Source organism: Myxine glutinosa, chromosome 1 (genome assembly GCF_964187855.1).
Source record: "Myxine glutinosa chromosome 1, kmMyxGlut1.1, whole genome shotgun sequence".
NCBI lineage: Eukaryota > Metazoa > Chordata > Myxini > Myxiniformes > Myxinidae > Myxine > Myxine glutinosa.
Window position 1 is genome coordinate 315,869,612 of NC_136261.1, and position 18,884 is coordinate 315,888,495.

At 46.7% G+C, this 18,884-nt stretch overlaps 1 protein-coding gene across 4 annotated transcripts in view; it reads right to left on the minus strand.

Moving 5' to 3' along the window:
• Positions 1-404: 404 nt before the first annotated feature.
• The window catches only part of LOC137410711 (uncharacterized), a 60,192-nt gene continuing 41,712 nt past the window's right edge, over positions 405-18,884 (minus strand). For all 4 annotated transcript variants that reach the window (XM_078769186.1, XM_078769182.1, XM_078769175.1 and 1 more), the window contains 2 exons: positions 2,257-2,556; positions 405-1,580 (listed from right to left, as the gene is read on the minus strand). In XM_078769186.1, the coding sequence (XP_078625312.1) occupies positions 487-1,580; positions 2,257-2,556 (1,394 nt within the window). In that variant the 3' untranslated portion in view covers positions 405-486. The remainder of the gene's footprint in view (positions 1,581-2,256; positions 2,557-18,884) is intronic.

Sequence of the window (18,884 nt, forward strand, 5' to 3'; positions counted from 1 at the left end):
CAAACGTTGTACTTGTCGAATTATGATGTCATAACGAAGGCACCAATAACATCGTTATTAACATATCTTATTCCCCAAGTGGAATACTTGACAATGAGCCATGTTTCAATTTTTTCCATTGAGTGGTTTTGGAGATATAAAGGTGCAAAGTTTTTCCAAGATGGTGTCTGTACCACGTGACCTATGATGTCATAATTGTGAATAAAAAAATTAAACAGGCGGAGGCGCTCCTATGGTGAATATTCGTTTCAATCGGACCAACGGTTGCTAAGAAAATGACGGTATGCCACAGCCACACGTACGCATGCAACCGATCGCTTAACCCAATTTACGCTCCAAGAGTGCAGGGTAAAAATAGATAAATAAATAACACTGCCTCTGAGATATTCGGTCAGTCCTTCCAACATGTTTCCAATTTTAATTGTATCTTTACTGAATGTTTTTATTTACATGATGTAATTCAGGGAATTCACATGACCCGGGACCTTAAGAGCCTGTTGCTGTGTGTGACAATTGATGTTTGTTAAGACATGTCTTTCGAGTGAAATCTTTTCCACATACATCGCAAATGAAGGGCCTTTCACCAGAGTGCTTTCGCTTATGCCTTCGCAGTTCTGACAAGAAAATAAAGTCCATTCCGCAGTCTCCACAATTAAAGGTCTTCGCCCCAGTCTTTCGAATACTGTGCTGTGCGAGAGCAGATGACTGCGTGAAGGTTTCCCCACAGTCATCACAGTGGTATGGTCTTTCGCCCGTGTGTGTACGGATATGTCGTTTTAACTGTGAGCGCTCAGCAAAGCTGCGGCCACAGCGCTCACAATGGTACGGTCGCTCACCAGTATGGGTGCGGCGATGATTGTCCAAGTTTGAGCGGAAGCCAAATTGTTTCCCACAATCTGGGCAAATAAATGGCTTAACGGCATCATGCGTCTTTCTATGCTTGAGCAAGTACGAGGACATAGCGAAACCTTTGCCACATGTCTCACATACGTGTGGTTTTCCCTTAGTGTGGATCTTCAGGTGGATCGAGAGGTTCTCAGAATGTGCAAACGCTTTCCCACATGATTCGCACACATACGGCCTCTCCCCGGTGTGCACCGCACAGTGCCTCTGCAATGATGAGGAGCGCACAAAGCTTTCGCCACAGCGCGTGCAGCGGTACGGGCGCTCTCCAGTGTGTTGTCGTTGATGCAGCTGCAACGATTGCTTTGTGTTGAAAGTCCGGTTGCAAGAATCGCAAGCAAATGGGTGATACTGTGAATGTGACTTTACATGCCTTGTGAAAGAGAAGCGCAGCGAGAAGACCTTTCCACATTCTAAACATGAAAATTTGTTGATCTTGTCATTTGCCTTTCCGCTCTCACCGAGCTTCTTCTCCACATCATGTCGTCCTTTCACCTCTTTTTCCACCACCTTCCCTTCTTCAACACCATTGTTCAATTCAAATGAATCTTGATTTTTCACTGCTTCCCCATCTTGCCTCGTGATGTATTGTTCTGGGCTGTACTGCTGATTCATATCTTTGCTTAGAAAATCCTCTGCCATTGGAATATCTGCAATGTCCACATGGTCACGATTTTCTGAAAAGGCAATACAACATCGTTGTCAGCAGCAATACAATCGCAAAGATTGACCCTCTCTGCATATTTATTACCACCGCCACCAAAGGTGGACGGAAGTTGTTTTCACCCCTGGAGTTTATCTGTGAGAGATATCTCAAAATGTTGTGGATGGATTCGGACAAAATTTGGTGGACAGCTATTTCGTCAATCAATCCCACTTTCTTGTGGGGTCGGCCGAAGGGGAAGTTTGGTCAAATTTTTTCATGCACCGGCACGCATTTTTGGGTGTGTGGCAAGGACGAATCGATTCAATTTTGGTGAAAATCCAACTCCAGATACCAAAATTTTTCAGTGATTCTTCACCATTGAGAGATGCGGCCATAAGCGACATATAGCATGATATTTCAAAAAGGTGTGGAAGACTTCTGACAAAACTTGGTGGATGAGTTGGTTACGGTGACAAGAACAAGCGGATTCGATTTTGGTTCAGGACCGGATCCAGATCCAACCTATCAGTGGATACAAAACATAAACTTTTCAGCCTGGCAGAGGTATGCACTCTACAGAGTGGTGTTCAAGTTCCCTCTGCAATGACGATGCAAAACAAAGTTTCAACCCGTTTTCTTGTCTCTTAAGAGACACTAAGCATGAGAACCTCAAGAATAATTGGAAGAGAAAACATACTCCACCTTACCCTCATTCCCCACGCAGCCTTGGCCCTCTGAAGTCACCTCAGCAACGTTTTCCTCAGGTCCAGCACCCTCTTGCTTCTTTTCAATGTCCTTGCAAACTCTGTCTTGATTCTTTACTTTCCACTCATGATCCTTCACTTCTTCTTCTGTCTTTGAGACTTCATTCTCCTTTCTCTGCTGATTTTCTTGTGCCTGCCCATCACTTACTGCTTGGACACGCTTTGTGCTCACCTCCACACTATGATTTAATGTGTGGAAAGAAGACCCTCTTTTGTTGGATGTTATCTTGGCTTTCTTGCCACCTGTAAAGAAACAAAAGCGTCACAAGAGGGTGGCAGAGTTGAAAGGCCAATACCAATAAATGCCAAGTATGTGGATGTACTTAGTCAAATAAATTTTAGTAATTTAAGAAGGCTGCTCAAAAAAGGCAATGTAGAATTAGAATTTTCAATATAGCAACAATGACATGGTGCACATGTTGTGAAGCAAGAGTCACAATAAGACTGTAATGCAAAGAAGAAGCCTTTAACACCATCTACTGTAGTAGCCCAAAAGGCAAAAATGAGGTTCTGTCATGGCTTTTCCAAAGTGTTCAACTCCATTCCATTTGAATTCCCTCAAAGATCAAGGGTTCCAATTATCGAAAAGATTCTGAACTGAGGAATGAATTCGCTCAAATGGTCTTTATAAAATTGCACTTTCAAATACAAATACATACCCAGCAATAAACGGTATTTGAAAATATTAAGGCAGATTTAAATAAGTATCGTACAAAGAACGTTTTATGAAATAATTTTCTTCTACGATTGGAATTTAGAGAAGGTCTAAAAAGCAAAATGCTGATATATATGCTATTCTGTATATCGTGTTTGGCCCTATCTCTCCATTGTGGAGAATGACTTCTCAATTTAAAAAAGCCTTGTATACAGAACTTCTCCAAGGTGCAACCAATACGTCCTTGTCACACACCCAACCGATCCACCAAGTTCCGGTTGAATATGTCCACAAAATTGAGCCATTGTGCTATATATAGTTTATGGCTCTATCTCTCACCAGTGAAGAATCACTAAGAATTCTAGTATCTGGATCCAGATATTCACCAAAATCAAATACATGCTGCCTTGTCACACACCCAACCTGTCCACCAGGTTTCATCTGAATCTGTCCATAACTTTTCGAGATATCCTGCTCACAAACAAACAGAAGACAGACAGACAAACAGGGGTGAAAACATAATCTCCGTCCAACTTCGATGGCGGAGTTAATACAGTATGCAAGTTGTCTGCATGAAAACCAAAGACATTGTAGAAGTGGGTGAACTATCTATATTCTTTATTCTATATGTATATATGTATGTATGTATGTATGGATGGATGGATGGATGTATGTACGTATGTATGGATACAGACTTGGCATTTAATATGGAATATTTTTTTTTTCTTGACGGGTTTACTTTCTGAACTCAGTATATCAATCTGGTGAGTTTCTTTTACCCTTCGGTGATGTCTTTGTTGAAAGAACCATGTCACTGATTGTCTTTCGCAGCAAGAAATCAATAACAGGATTATATCACAGGTGGCGTGACAAAATGTAAGGACAGGTACATTTGACGATTGGCTTCACAATCGGGTATATAAGGGTTGTTGCATTCTGTATTAGTGGAAAACAACTGCTGCACATCTACAAAAGTTATTGCCGCTTCCTCTGGAGATGGTCCGTCAACTTGAAAATGCTGTTTGTCATGGAGTGGTGGCTTTACGAAATTCTGGCATGAAACAGCGTGATATTGCTTGGCAGTATGGCATCACTCAAGGTCAGGTGTCAAAGATCCTGAAACGAAATGCTCAGAGGGGTGTCCCTACTCCAATACCGAGGCCAGGACGTCCACGCAGAACCACAAGGAGAGATGATCGCCAGCTGCACCGGTTAGTCTGCACTGGCCGTACCAAGTCAGCTAATCGGCTTAGGGCTGAGTGGCAGCAACTGACAAATGTGCCTGTATCCAGAAGGCGAGTCAACCAACGACTGGTTCAAGCAGGCTATCGTGCCAGGCGTCCCCTGCCATGCCTGACCAGACAACACAGCCAGCGCCAATTGCAGTGGGCCAGAGAGCACCGTCAATGGCAGCCAGGACACTGGAATCACGTGACCTTCAGTGACGAGTCTAGATTTCTGGTCTATCATCAAGATGGCCGCGTCCTAGTGCGCAGACAAGTGCATGAAGCCCACAACGAAGATTGTATAGTGCCAAGAGTCCAAGCTGGAGGTGTTGGGGTGACCGTTTGGGCTGCTTTTCATGCAGGGGGCAAAACTGACCTGGTTGTTCTGAATGGAAACCTGAACCAGTTCAAGTACAGGGTCATTCTGGAAAAAACATTGCTTCCCTTTGCTCTTGCAGCCTTTCGAGAAAACTTTGTCTTCCAAGATGACAATGCACGGCCTCATCGTGCTCGCATGATCCAACACTTTCTTGCTGACCGTGGTGTAGAGCATATGGAGTGGCCTGCCATGTCCCCGGATATGAATCCGATAGAGAACTTGTGGGCAGAATTAACGCGTCAAATCAACAACTTGGACCAGCAGCCGACCTCTGTGCATGAATTGCAGCAAGCTATTGTCACTGCATGGCAAGCGATTCCTGTCCAAACCTTGGCAAATCTCGTGAACAGCATGCCTCGACGTGTACGTGCTCTCCTGAATGCTCGTGGGGGTTATACGAAGTACTGAACTGTAATTTTACTGTCCGTAATCCCAGTCATAATTTAGCTTTTGTTTTTGTTGAAAATTTTTTTGGCTAATGTGCAAAATAAAGAGATACTTCTGGAAAACATACAGAAGTTTAACACAGTACTGTCCGTGAATTGAGTTCGATATCAGTTTACATCACTTTCAAGGATCAATTTATTTGGTTCGAAATGTCAAATGTGGTTTTTGTTTCTTTTAAAGGTCACATTAACAAAATCTAGAATAATTTCAACATAATTCCAATGAACTTTTGGTTCTAAGTCATCTTGAAAAGTAAGTTCACCCCCACAAAAAAAAATTCCATATTAAATGCCAAGTCTGTATGTATGTATGTATATATATATATATATATATATATATATATATATATATATATATATATATATATATATATATATATATATATATATTGTTGCGGATATGAGGACTGTATTTTTTTGATTGTGTGTATTATTATTATTGTTATTATTATTCTGCGCCTCCTGCCTCCGGAGCTGTGTAAAGGTCAAAGGGCATCCCATAATTAGTCCATAAAGCATCCACACCACAGCCAATCATAGAATACCCCTGTTCAATAGTTATATCTTATTATGTGTTTAAGGGTAAGGCTGTGTCTCCCATTAATTGAAATACTCCATTGCACCAGTGAAAGAGATAGATTCCCTTCATTCCCATTCCCAAAACCTCCATTCCCCCTTTCATCGACTGGAAATTACCTCCCTTCCAATTGCCGCCATTGACCACGAGGCAGGGTCGGAGAAGAAAGGCGTGTCTCCACCTCGTCATAGAGGGGAGGAGTGAGTCAGCCCCACTCAACCAACCACGAACAAGGGGTTGGACTTGGAGAGGGTGTGGAGAGAAACATCGAGGAGGTTCGCGCCGAGGTTGAGGGGTGGGGCCTATATAACCCGCAGGCAGGGCGTTTCCCAAGCGGCATAAGAGATGATGAGCTTTTACCGAAACTGTGAGAGAAGTCCAGAGTTGAGCTGCAGATCGAGCCACCGAAACTGTGAGAGAAGTCCAGAGTTGAGCTGCAGATCGAGCCACCGAAACTGCGAGAGAAGTCCAGAGTTGAGCTGCAAATCGAGCCACCGCAACTGCAGCCACAGCAGCGTGAGGCCTGGACGGCAGTTTGGAGCAGGGCCGCGAAGGGGCGGCGGCTGCCCAACGAGTCGATCGGGGCAGGACTAGTTGGACCTCCCTATCCCGCCAGCCATCCATCTCCCGCCAGTCCTATCATCATTCCCCGTGTAAGTGTGCTCGTAGTCTGTCTTTTGTCTTTTCCCTGAGTAGTAACAATAAGTCTGTATAAGCTAGTATTTTCACTGTGTCACCTGCGTCTCATGTGCTTGTAAATAAACGTGACTGCTGTCTTTTTGCTTATGTGTGTGAATAGTAAATAAATTTAGTAGTATTTCCAAACCTTTCTTTGCCTTCGTTTTCCTCTTTGCATTCGGTCGCTTTAGAGTTTTCCCGATTGAATAGCGGTGGCGCGATCCGGCCAAAGTTTGGGGCAAATCGGGTATTAGTCGGGGAATAACTGTTCGGTCGCGGAGCCTCCGCTCGGCAAATATAACATCTTTAACCGCGTCCGTAACAATTGGTGTCGAGGAGTGGGATACGAGGCCCGAAGTGCGCTTAACGCGCTCAAAATTACGAGCTGCTGAAAAATTGTGTTTTAAAGAAATAAAACCCGAATTTTGAAATCGCGCCATGGCTGGTCAAGGCGACGGGATGCCGGTGGGAGAGATAGACGGGGTGGAATCGACCCAGGACCTCGGGGAAATGTATGTGGAGGAAGGAGAGGAGGAGAACATTGGCGATGTGGTTGAGGGGGTATCAGACGCACAAAATGGCGCTCTCGCGCACGAGGTTACGGGCGCGCAAAATGGCGCCTCGCACATGGCCACGGCGCCCGCAACCGTAGCAGCGCCGCTGGTGGATTCGAACCTTTTTTTCCTGCAAATGAGGGCCCTTATGGGACAAATGGGAGACCAAATTGGAGGTTTGAAAAACAGTATAGAGGCTCAGAGTGAGCAAATGGGGGCAATGAGGGGCGAAATGGGGGACAAAATGGGGGAAATGGGGGAACGGCTAGAAGCTAAATTTGAGGGGTTAGACAACGGGATAAAAGAGGTAAAGAATGGGTTAACGGGGGTGGAAAATAGAATGGCTGCCCAGGATAATCAGTTAGAGGGGGTGAAAAATGGGTTAATGGGGTTAGAAAATAGGATGGAAGACAAATTGCGGGAAATAGGGGAGCAATCCGCCCAGGAAATCGAACAGACGGGGAACCAGATGGAGGAGATGAAAGAGGAGATACAACGAGGTGTAAGTGAGGAGGTCTCGGGGGTACGCGAGGCAAAAAGCGTATAGAGAAAGAGGTGAGAAATGGAACGGCTAGGTTACAAGGGGGAATAGAAGATCTGACGGAGGAGGTGGAACAGCTGACGGAGGGACAGACGGAGTTAGTGGAGCAGGTTCAAAAGAACACGGCAATAATCAGGGGGTTAAAAGCGACACAAAAAGACATTAAGAACGAATTAATAGCGACACAGAGGCAATGTCAGATGGTACGTGAGGGACTGACAACGAGGTTGGAAGAGGTGACAGAGGTAATGGAGACGAAGGACCGGCAGGTGAGGACGCACATAGAGACGGTCAAGGTAGCCTTAGAGGACGAACTTGAGGAGACGCCCCGGGAAATAAAAGAGGTGAAGCAAAAATTAGAGGAAGTGGAAGAAGAGGTGAGTGAAATTAAGAAGAGACGGACAGAAACTAAGAGAGAAATACAGGAGGAGGTGATGGAATATGTACAAGGTCGGTGCTCAACTCATGATGTGCTGCTCACTAACCAAATAAAGAGTTTGCAGGTGGCGAAGGAGGTGAGGAGACGAGGTGCCAAGGTGAGTGGCGATATACGTGAAAATGCATATGATGTGAGGGGAGCTTCAGTCGGCTTGGGGGTTGTTGTGGACCCGGGTGTTCGTGAAAGGCCGTTGGTGAAGTGTGCGACAGGTCTGGTGTGCGAAAAAAGAGGTGTGCGAGAATGTCCGACCATGGGGTGTGTGAGGAAAAAGTGCGCGCCGAGGAGTGAGTGTGCTGTCGAGAGCGAGTCGGTCGTAGCGCGTGTGCGAGGGAGCACATGGAAGCGTGGTGTGGTGAGTGTTATGGAGGAAGTAACGAAAGAGTGTGCGCAAGAGGATGCGCAAGAAAGGTGTGTAACGGACAGGTGCATGGGGAAAGAGTGCGCTGTCGAGAGTAAGGGTGAGTGCGCTGTCAAGAATGGAGGTGAAAGTAGTGAGAGTGACACGGAGCGTGAGTTGGTTGTGACAGGTGAGCGAGGATGTACACCTGGAATGGAAGGATGCACACCTGGAATGGTAGAGCGTGTGTGGGAATGCACGCTGGAATTAGTAGTGAGGCACGTGGTTGGGTGTGCGAGTGAGATCACACCTGTGATTGTCACAGAGGAGGTGACCGAGAAGGGGGCGCGAAGAGGTGTGTTGGTGAGGTGTGCGAGCGACGAATGTGTGCCAAGGTGTTCGGTGGTCAGGTGTGTGACCAAGTCTGTGAGCGGAATGAGTGTACCTAGGTGTGTTAGAGAAGGTGCAATGACCAAGAGCAGGGAGACGGCTGGATGTATGAGCAAGAAAGGGGTAGCGTATGCATGTAAGCATGCATGTGAGGCATCGACGGTAACCGGGTTAGCGGTTAGAACGACATTTAGCCGAGTCGGGCCCTCGGTGCGCGTCGGGCAGCTTCGCGTGCCGCGAGGACCAGCGGGGATCCGAGCCACGGCGGGTTCGAAAGGACCGCCGTACGTGATCCACGCTGGGCCGCGTTTCGAACGGCCGCGTCCGTGCTCCACTAGGCGGAGCGGGCATCCCGATAGGGAGGGTCGTCATGGCGACCCCCTTTTGTGGAGAAGTTCCGGCAGGTCGAGATCGGGCAATTGGATGGCTCCGCGCCGAGGTGGTGCGTGGGATCTCGGCCCGGGTAAACCTCCTTCCCTACACCGAATGTCGGACGCATCCAGCCGCCGGCACCAAAGAACCCGCGTTCATTGCTCAGCTGTACGAAGCCGGGCTGTAGACGTGAATTGGCGCACTGAGAGTATCTAATAAGTAGACGGGTGATGAGGTTAGTGTTTTGGACCCAAAATTAGAAAAAGGCGAAATTTGATGATTGGTACGGTGATTGGCAGATGATTGGCAAATTTTTGATTTATTGAATTTGGACGAGCAAAATTGATAGTGGGACCTCCCCGATGTGGTGGGATGGCAACTCCACCATCCCTCACAGCGGGGGGGCAAAGGAGCACTAGCTTATGGGGTTGATGGCAGTGAAAACTAGCCCGGGAGGGTTAGGATATATCGTGTGTAGGGATCTAGCGAAGAAGACATTAGGTAACGTTAAGATTAGTTAGTGACTGATACCTGTAGTGGGGACGCAGGTAGATTAGTGTGGATTATAATGACGTGGTATGTGCTTAGTTTAAAGGGAAGACGGGGAGAACTAAGTTAGCAGGGTAACAGGTAGATCAGATGATGCCGTGTGAGTGTTGGAGGTGTATAGAAGTGTATTGTGAAAAGTGTGTGGTGAACAGGTGTGATTGCACAGGTGTGCAACTGGACAGGTGTGTGGAGCAATGTATGAGTGAGTGATAGTGATGAGTGTTGTATTGACCGAATTGTCCAGGAAGGAAGGAGGGTGCAGGTGGCACCAGGTGTGAGTGCACAGGTGTGCACCAACAACAACAACAACATGCATTTTAAAGGCCATTTTCCCTGCTAGAGCGGGGGTTAGCCTTGCGGTCCCCATGACAATCTTCTCCATTTTGCCCTATTTTCTGCATCTCTCCTTGTTAACCCCCTTGCCCGCATTTCTTCTTCCACCATCTTTAGCCAAGTCTTTCTCGGTCTTCCCCATCTTCGACTTCCTTCTACATTCATTTCCATCACTCTTCTCAACCAGTCACTTTCATCCTTCCTCAACACATGACCAAACCATCTCAACCTGTTCCTCTTCACAGCATCAATCACAGGCTCTATTCCCATCATCTTTCGCAATTTATCATTTGTCTTCCTCTCTCTCAACGATACTCCGCACATCCGTCGAACCATTCGCATTTCCACCCTTTCCAACCTTCGTTGCTGCTCTACGTTCATTACCCATGTCTCGCTCCCATAAATCATAACACTTCTCACACATGCAGCATACACCTTTCCCTTCAGCTTCAACGACACTCCCCTCATCATCAGCACGCCACTCAATTCCCGAAACTTCTTCCATGCACATCTCACTCGAGCAACCGTTGCCGAGTCTGATCCACCTTCTCCATTCAGCATGTCTCCGAGGTAGCAAAATGTTTTCACACCTTCCAGCTTCATGCCATCTCCAAGATCCAACTCAACATTTCCTCCATCTGCAGCTCCCTCTGTGCACACCTTACATTTGAATGTAGCTGCCACACTGGTTAATGACCCTCTCAGACCACGACATTTTTGATGAACCCACTCAGCGCACATTGTACACTGAATGGAGTTCACTCCGACACCCTTCCTACACACAGCACAGGGCCACTTCCCAGTTCTTTCCACCTCACCACATGCTTTATCACTTGCCATCACCTTCGTCTTTCCGATATTCACCTTCAGACCTTTTGTCTCCATACATTCCTTCCACGTGTTCATCTTTTCCTTCAGTCCATCCATACTTTCCGCAATCAACACCAGATCATCTGCATACAACAACTCCCACGGTAAACCCTCCTTTACGTTCTGAGCCAGCACCTCCATCACAGCTACAAATAGTAGTGGACTTAGTACCGACCCCTGATGCACTCCCACCTTCACCTCAAACTCACCACTGTTCCCATCCTTCGTCCTTACAGCTGTGCGTGCTCTTTTGTACATTGCCATCACTACTCTGATCAACCATTCCTCCACTCCTAACTTCCTCAATGCCCATGTCAATACTTTGCGTGGAACCCGATCGAATGCTTTCTCCAGATCAACAAACCCAAGAAACAACTTCTTCCTCTTCTCCATGTACTTCTCCTGCAACTGCCTCACAATGAAAAGCGCGTCTGTCGTTCCTCTTCCTGGCATAAATCCAAACTGCATTTCGTCGATCTTCACTTTCTTCCTTATCCTCCTCTCCAACACCCTTTCCAATACCTTCATTCCATGCTCCAATAACTTTATCGCTCGGTACGAGCCACACTCCAGAGGGTCACCTTTCCCCTTGTATAGAGGGACGAGGGTACTCAGTTCCCAATCCACTGGAATGCGGCCTTCTTTCACCACCAGATTACAGATCTCTGTCATTCTCTTCACACCCCAACTTCCTGCTGCCTTCAACATATCTCCCACAACTCCCGTCGGCCCTCCCGCTTTTCTACCCTTCATTGCTTTTATCGCTTCCTCAACTTCCTTCTCAGTTATCTTCTCTGCCGGTCCTAAAACTGGGTTACTCTCGATGTTGCCATCCCATTCATTCTCTGTATTCAACAGCATTTCCATATATCTTTTCCATCTTCCTTTAATTCCATCTGGGTCGACAACGATTTGTCCCACTTCATCCTTCAAGCAGCTCACCCCCATCACATCACACCTCTCTTTCGCTATCTGCTTTGCAATCCTGAATACCGCTCTCTGACCCTCTTCCGAATCCAAGCGTTCTCCGAACATTTTCCTACATGCCTCCTGCGCCTTTGCTACCTCTTTCTTTGCAGCCTTCCTGGCTGCCTTGTAACTTTCATGCTCTGCTGTTTCTGCTCCCGTACCCTTCGCCTTCTGCCACTCCTTGAACTTCTTCCTCTTCTCGTCAATCGTCTTTCCAACTTCATCATCCCACCACCATGTTTCCGAGTGCCTTGGTGGTCCTTTTGTCCATCCACATACCTCACCAACGGCTCCCAACAGACCAGCTTTCATTGACATCCAACCACTTTCAAGCTCAACCACATCATCCTCGACCCTACTCAGCCTCTCTTTTAATGCCTCTCTTACTGTCACCTCTTTCAACCTCCACACCTTCATTCTCGGTTGGTACTTCACCCGCCGAGCTCTCCTCGCACCTTTCACCCTTACGTCGCAGACAACCAAGTGGTGCTGTGAAACAGCCTCCTCCCCCGGGATCACCTTTGTGTCTCGGAGGTGCCCCCTATCTCGCCTACGCACCATCAGGTAGTCAACGGTTGTCGTCGACCCACCTGACATGTATGTAACAAGCTTATTATCCTCTTTCTGGAACTGAGTATTACAAATCAACAAATCAGCTCCATCAGCAAACTCCAAAATCCTTTCACCTTCTCCATTTCTCACACCATATCCGTAACCCCCATGAACTCCTTCAAAACCATCCATACTCCTTCCCACATGTCCATTTAGGTCTCCTCCTACCACAACAACTTCCTCATCTTTCACGTTTTCCATCAGCTTCTCTATCGCACACCAGAACTTGTCCTTCTCTTCATCGCTCCGACCAACCTGCGGAGCATATCCCGAGATGACGTTCACCAAGAGCTTTCCAATCATCATTTTCACCATCATCAACCTATCACTCACTCTAGTCACACTCACCACACTGTCTACAAACTCCTCAGAAAACAGGACACCAACACCATTCACGCCCTCCAGGCACCCTTGCCACACAAACTTGTATTTCTGTCCCTACCTACCCTTCACCATTCTCACACCACTTCCCTTCCATCTCGTCTCTTGCACACAACATATGTCCACTCTTCTTCTGACCAATACTTCCACCACTTCTCCTGATCTCCCTGTCATTGTCCCTACATTCCATGTCCCAAACCTCAGAAACCGATCTCCACTTCGGGCTGTACCCTGCCCACATGTAGTTGTAATTGTCATGGTTCTCTTTTTGAGGCAATGTTTTTTTTTTTTACACTTTTTACAGGTGTGCACCAACAGGTGAATGGAATAAATGGTTGTGTGGAATACATGGAATGTGGAATATATGGAGTATTGGAATGGATGGTCGTGGAGTGAGTATGGTGGAAACAATGGAGTGGAGTGGATGGTGCGAAGGTGTGAATGGGGGAAGAGTGGACCCCCATCACGAATACCCGGGGCGGGTAGTGTAAGTGTTAGGTAGAGGGTATAGGTAAATTGTGGTTGGATATTGGCATCTGTGGTGCGGGTGAGAGAATGGTATTTGGATGGGTGCATTAGTGTTGTGGAAATGGCTGGGCGTGTAGCCTGTTAGTGTGTGTAGTTGGTTTGGGCACTCCACCACTGTGAGGATGTCGGCCAGGTGAGGCCGCAGGTGGGCTCAGGGAGCCGGTAGTTGTGGATGGGGCCCGAGGATCCGGAGGACGGACCCGGGTAGCCCAGTGCCAGAGGGCACCGAGTGGGGTGACACAGCCAGGAGGGGCCTTCCCCAGTAGATAGGTTAGGGTGAGGAGCTAGGTAAGCTCGGGTGGCAACTGCAGTGGTGGAGGTGTGCAGGTGGGTAGACCTGCTGGGAGAGCTACACGTCACAGCCCAGAAATTGTGCAAGGGCACCGGGAGATGAATCGGGGGAGTGAGACCCCAAATTGAGAAGCACCACAGTTTGGTCAATGGGAATTGGTTTTTAGAACCCATAGTGTAAGTGGCCAATGGATTGGCAGGGAGAGACCCCGGGTAGTGTAAAGTGTGTTAAAATCATTTAGAGGATAGTTAGGATGAAGGATCTCCTCGCACCATCTGCATCCACTCACCTGAGGTGACAGGTACTCCACACCATGCCATGTTTTAATTATTTTTTATGATGCAGATGTTTTGGATTGTGAGACGCATCATGACGTGGGTGTGACATTGTGCTTTGATGTTCCATCTCTTCCTCCTTATGAGGATTGATGATAAATTTGGTGATGGCAAATTTTGAAGTAGAGGGATTGTGGAGACGAATTTGGTATGGGAAATAAGGGGAAGACATGACAGTAGCGACGGATTTGTAAATGTGTAGATTTTGTAAATATGGGGTAAGGGCAAGGGTAGTGTAGGTGACAGGGGGGTGACGTACGGTAGGGACGAGCTTTCTCACTTCGCCCTCCGTACGCATTTCGCCTTGCATTGCCTTATTGATGTGTACCCTTGTGACCTTACCCCTCGCTCATTTGTCTCTTTTGTCTCCCACATGACCTGTGCGCCATTGGGCGCCGAGGGGAGCGTGCGTGAGTTGGCCATTGTGCGCCCGAAATTCCCAGAACCAGCTGTCTGCATCGATGCACCACATTATGGACCACATGCCTGTGGCCGAGCACCACTGATGGACCCCATGGGTTGGGGCATGGCCCCTCTGCTGGAACCGGCCATGAGGGCCCGAAATCTTGCTGGCGGACCTTGGCCACAGGGCACCGATGCCCCACAGGTGAACCACACGTAGTCGGCCCTGTGGGCCATAAATAAAATAAAATAAAAAGGACACATTGGGTGCATTTTTCAGTTCAAATAGGCCGCCAGTAAGAAAAGCAAAAGAAAAAGACAACATCTGGAAGAACAAATAATAATAGCCAGCAGAGGGAGCAGAAGAGCAAGAGATCACCTGCAGGGTTAGGGGTTGTTGATTTATTTTTATTATTGAACATGCATTGAACACTGATGAACTGTGGTGACTGCACCGATTGGTGCTTGGGGGTGTATTGGTGCGTTTTTGGGTGCTTCCATGGTGCGTCGATGCAGAGCAGACTGTCTCCCCCCCCAGAAAGAACAATTACAGGTCCTGGGTTAGTTTTGTAAATAAAAGCAGAGTCAGTGTAAATAATGCTCCCCACCGTCAATGTATAGTTTGAAGACCATTCCGCAATTCGGTTAACTGTGGGCATAAGTCTGTTAGGCAGGGTGCAATTGAGCAGCGGGACACATTTATTTATGTTTTAAAAACTGTCGCACTCAGGGTCAGGTTAAAAGTAGAGGGAACTACACCTACGTGTCACACTAAATAAAAGTTGTAGGCCCGGTAGCTGCCTAAGAGGAGGAGGGTGCAGTGTTGCGGATATGAGGACTGTATTTTTTTGATTGTGTGTATTATTATTATTGTTATTATTATTCTGCGCCTCCTGCCTCTGGAGCTGTGTAAAGGTCAAAGGGCGTCCCATAATTAGTCCATAAAGCATCCACACCACAGCCAATCATAGAATACCCCTGTTCAATAGTTATATCTTATTATGTGTTTTAGGGTAAGGCTGTGTCTCCCATTAATTGAAATACTCCATTGCACCAGTGAAAGAGATAGATTCCCTTCATTCCCATTCCCAAAACCTCCATTCCCCCTTTCATCGACTGGAAATTACCTCCCTTCCAATTGCCGCCATTGACCACGAGGCAGGGTCGGAGAAGAAAGGCGTGTCTCCACCTCGTCATAGAGGGGAGGAGTGAGTCAGCCCCACTCAACCAACCACGAACAAGGGGTTGGACTTGGAGAGGGTGTGGAGAGAAACATCGAGGAGGTTCGCGAAGGTTGATGGGTGGGGCCTATATAACCCGCAGGCAGGGCGTTTCCCAAGCGGCAGAAGAGATGATGAGCTTTTACCAAAACTGTGAGAGAAGTCCAGAGTTGAGCTGCAGATCGAGCCACCGAAACTGTGAGAGAAGTCCAGAGTTGAGCTGCAGATCGAGCCACCGAAACTGCGAGAGAAGTCCAGAGTTGAGCTGCAAATCGAGCCACCGCAACTGCAGCCACAGCAGCGTGAGGCCTGGACGGCAGTTTGGAGCAGGGCCGCGAAGGGGCGGCGGCTGCCCAACGAGTCGATCGGGGCAGGACTAGTTGGACCTCCCTATCCCGCCAGCCATCCATCTCCCGCCAGTCCTATCATCATTCCCCGTGTAAGTGTGCTCGTAGTCTGTCTTTTGTCTTGTCCCTGGGTAGTAACAATAAGTCTGTATAAGCTAGTATTTTCACTGTGTCACCTGCGTCTCATGTGCTTGTAAATAAACGTGACTGCTGTCTTTTTGCTTATGTGTGTGAATAGTAAATCAATTTAGTAGTATTTCCAAACCTTTCTTTGCCTTCGTTTTCCTCTTTGCATTCGGTCGCTTTAGAGTTTTCCCGATTGAATAGCAGTGGCGCGATCCGGCCAAAGTTTGGGGCAAATCGGGTATTAGTCGGGGAATAACTGTTCGGTCGCGGAGCCTCCGCTCGGCAAATATAACATCTTTAACCGCGTCCGTAACAATATATACACAAAGAATTAAGTTAAGCACCCCCCCCCCCCGTTTTTTTACAACCTCGCACATTACAAGTTTGTTGTCGTCAAAACAGTGTAATATACCCATGATATTGCTATATTTTCTGGAGAAGTGATATTATGGTCACATAAAAACATAACAATCATGCCGTTTTCAATATTTTATTCTGAATAATTTAAGGTGAAATTTTTTGGGAATTTTAGGCATATTTTCACCTCAATTTAAGTATGGAGCTATAGGTCCATCACGGACAGTGTGGATGACGTTTATGTTTTCTAACGTACAGTCATTGTTCTGAGAAGACCTCTAGCGATCTTTGCGTCAATAACGTGTGTAGGACCCACGTGATCGGATCACTGACTCAACCAATCACTTTTTTTCACTTTGATCACTCAATTTCATCAATGGATAATTGCTAATGTCATACCAATCATTATTTGATCTCACATACCTTAGAATATATGCCAATGTATACATATACACAAAGAATATATATTAGGGGGTGCTTACCTTAATTCGTTGTGTAGGGGTGCTTAACTTAATTCTTTGTGTATATATATATATATATATATATATATATATATATATATATATATATATATATATATATATATATATATGGGGCTTTGATGTCCCCCTCCCCCCCCCTGTGTTTTCAATGTTTACCAATTACCAAGTATAAACAAGTATATGTTATGTTTTTGATTGATTTCTGTATACTCATAATACTTTCATGTTCTTTGGAAACCTGTTATCCCAGTATTAGACTAAAGATGTTGCTCAATTACCAAAAATAACTAATTTGTATATGTTGCTTTGTAAACCTTATCCATTATATTTCCTGTTAAAGAATTAAGTTACTGTGATGGCATGTTCTCTTACTGTCGAAATATTCCTTTGGAAACTTGTTATAAGAAGTTATATGTCTTGTGAAAACCAGGCCCCGATGATATAATCCCTCTGTGAAGACCAACCTATCTTTTCCAGTCCCCGTTGAAACTATTAGATCACTTTCATGTTTGACATTTTTTACGACCTGCTGAACTTTCCCCCCAAAAACCAGGACTCTGGAAAGTCGTCAACATGTTGTTTGACCCATGAATGACCTTGGAGACTACTCTGTCTTTCCTTTGTCTCGAGAGCTAAAACCACACCCAATATTCCCTTTATAAAATGAAAGCTTGACCGAATTATTTCAGAGCATCTTGTTGGAACGTTGGTCATTGATGTGGGCTTCTGTCCGACGTGTTTTGCTCTCCACCAAGCTTGTGTGTTTGACGAATCAAATAAATATGTATCAGTTGTTCCTTTCTCTCTGTCATGAGTCATGAATCCTAAGTCAACGGATCCCGTCATATATATATATATATATATATATATTGTTGTGGATATGAGAATGTTTTTTTATTTTGTTGTTGTGGTAAAATGTTGTTGTAAAAGGTTGTTGTAAAATATCACCCCTCCTCCCTCCGTTTGTGGTTGTATAAAGGTCAAAGGGCGTTTCCGTAGTTAGTCCATAAAACATACATGCAGGACACGATATATCCTTTCTTTTGACAGTTACATCCTTATTATGTGTATTAGCGTAAGGCTGTGTCTTCCATTAATTGAAATACTCCATTGCACCAGTGAAAGAGAATAGACCCCCTTTCCTTCCCATCCCCAAAAATCTCCCTTTCCCTCCCCTCCAATAACCGCCATTGACCACGAGGCTCGAGTCAGGGAAGAAAGGCGTGTCTCCACCTCGTCAGAGGAGGGGAGGGGCGCGCCCGCCCGTCGTCGTCCGGGGCGGAGCCCGAGGGTCGTGCGACCAGCCAGGGCCGAGGTGAGCGCCCCGATGGGCGTGTCCAAAGCGCCGGGGGCGTGATCGCTGGGGGCGCTATAAAAGGGCGCAACCGGAATTGGAGAAAAGAAGAAGAAGAAAGAGAGATGCGTTTTTACAGAGGAGAGCAGAAGACAGAAAGGCCTGGAGTTGGACTTTGAGTTGGTCTGAGTTGGTTGGGAGTCGGTCGTCAAGTGCAGAGTGGTGAAGAGTCAGTCAGTAGAGGTGGTGGTCAAGTGGTTGCGTTGGTTGCGGTGAGGAGTCGGTGTTAAAGAGTGAGGGACCAAGAAAGAGAGAGAAAGAGTCCTGAAGCACGAGAGGAAGTTGTTGGACTGGGTGGGACTAAGGAAGGAGAGAGAACCCGTCACACCAATCCCCCAAGCTCCGCGTTGGCTCCACCAAGCGTTCAGCTCCACCAAGCTCCGCGTTGGCTCCACCAAGCGTTCAGCTCCACCAAGCTCCGCGTTGGCTCCACCAAGCGTTCAGCTCCACCAAGCTCCGCGTTGGCTCCACCAAGCGTTCACCTCCAGCCATCCACCTCCTGCAATTCCCCGCGTGAGTCCGTCTTTTGTTTGTTCTGTCATGGGTTAATTAAGTCTGTATAAGCTAGTATTTTCCCTGTGTCACCTGCGTCTTATGTGCTTGTAAATAAACGTGACTGCTTTCTTTTTGCATGTGTGTAAATAGTCAATAAATTCAGTCGTATTGCCAAACCTTTCTTTGCCTTCGTTTTCCTCTTTGCATTGCGTCGTTTTCGTCTTTTCCCTCATTGAGCAGCTGGGGTGCGATACGGCCAAAGTCTGGGTGAATCGGGTGAGTTTTGTTAGGTCGCGGTCTTACACCACCGCTCGGTCTATAACAT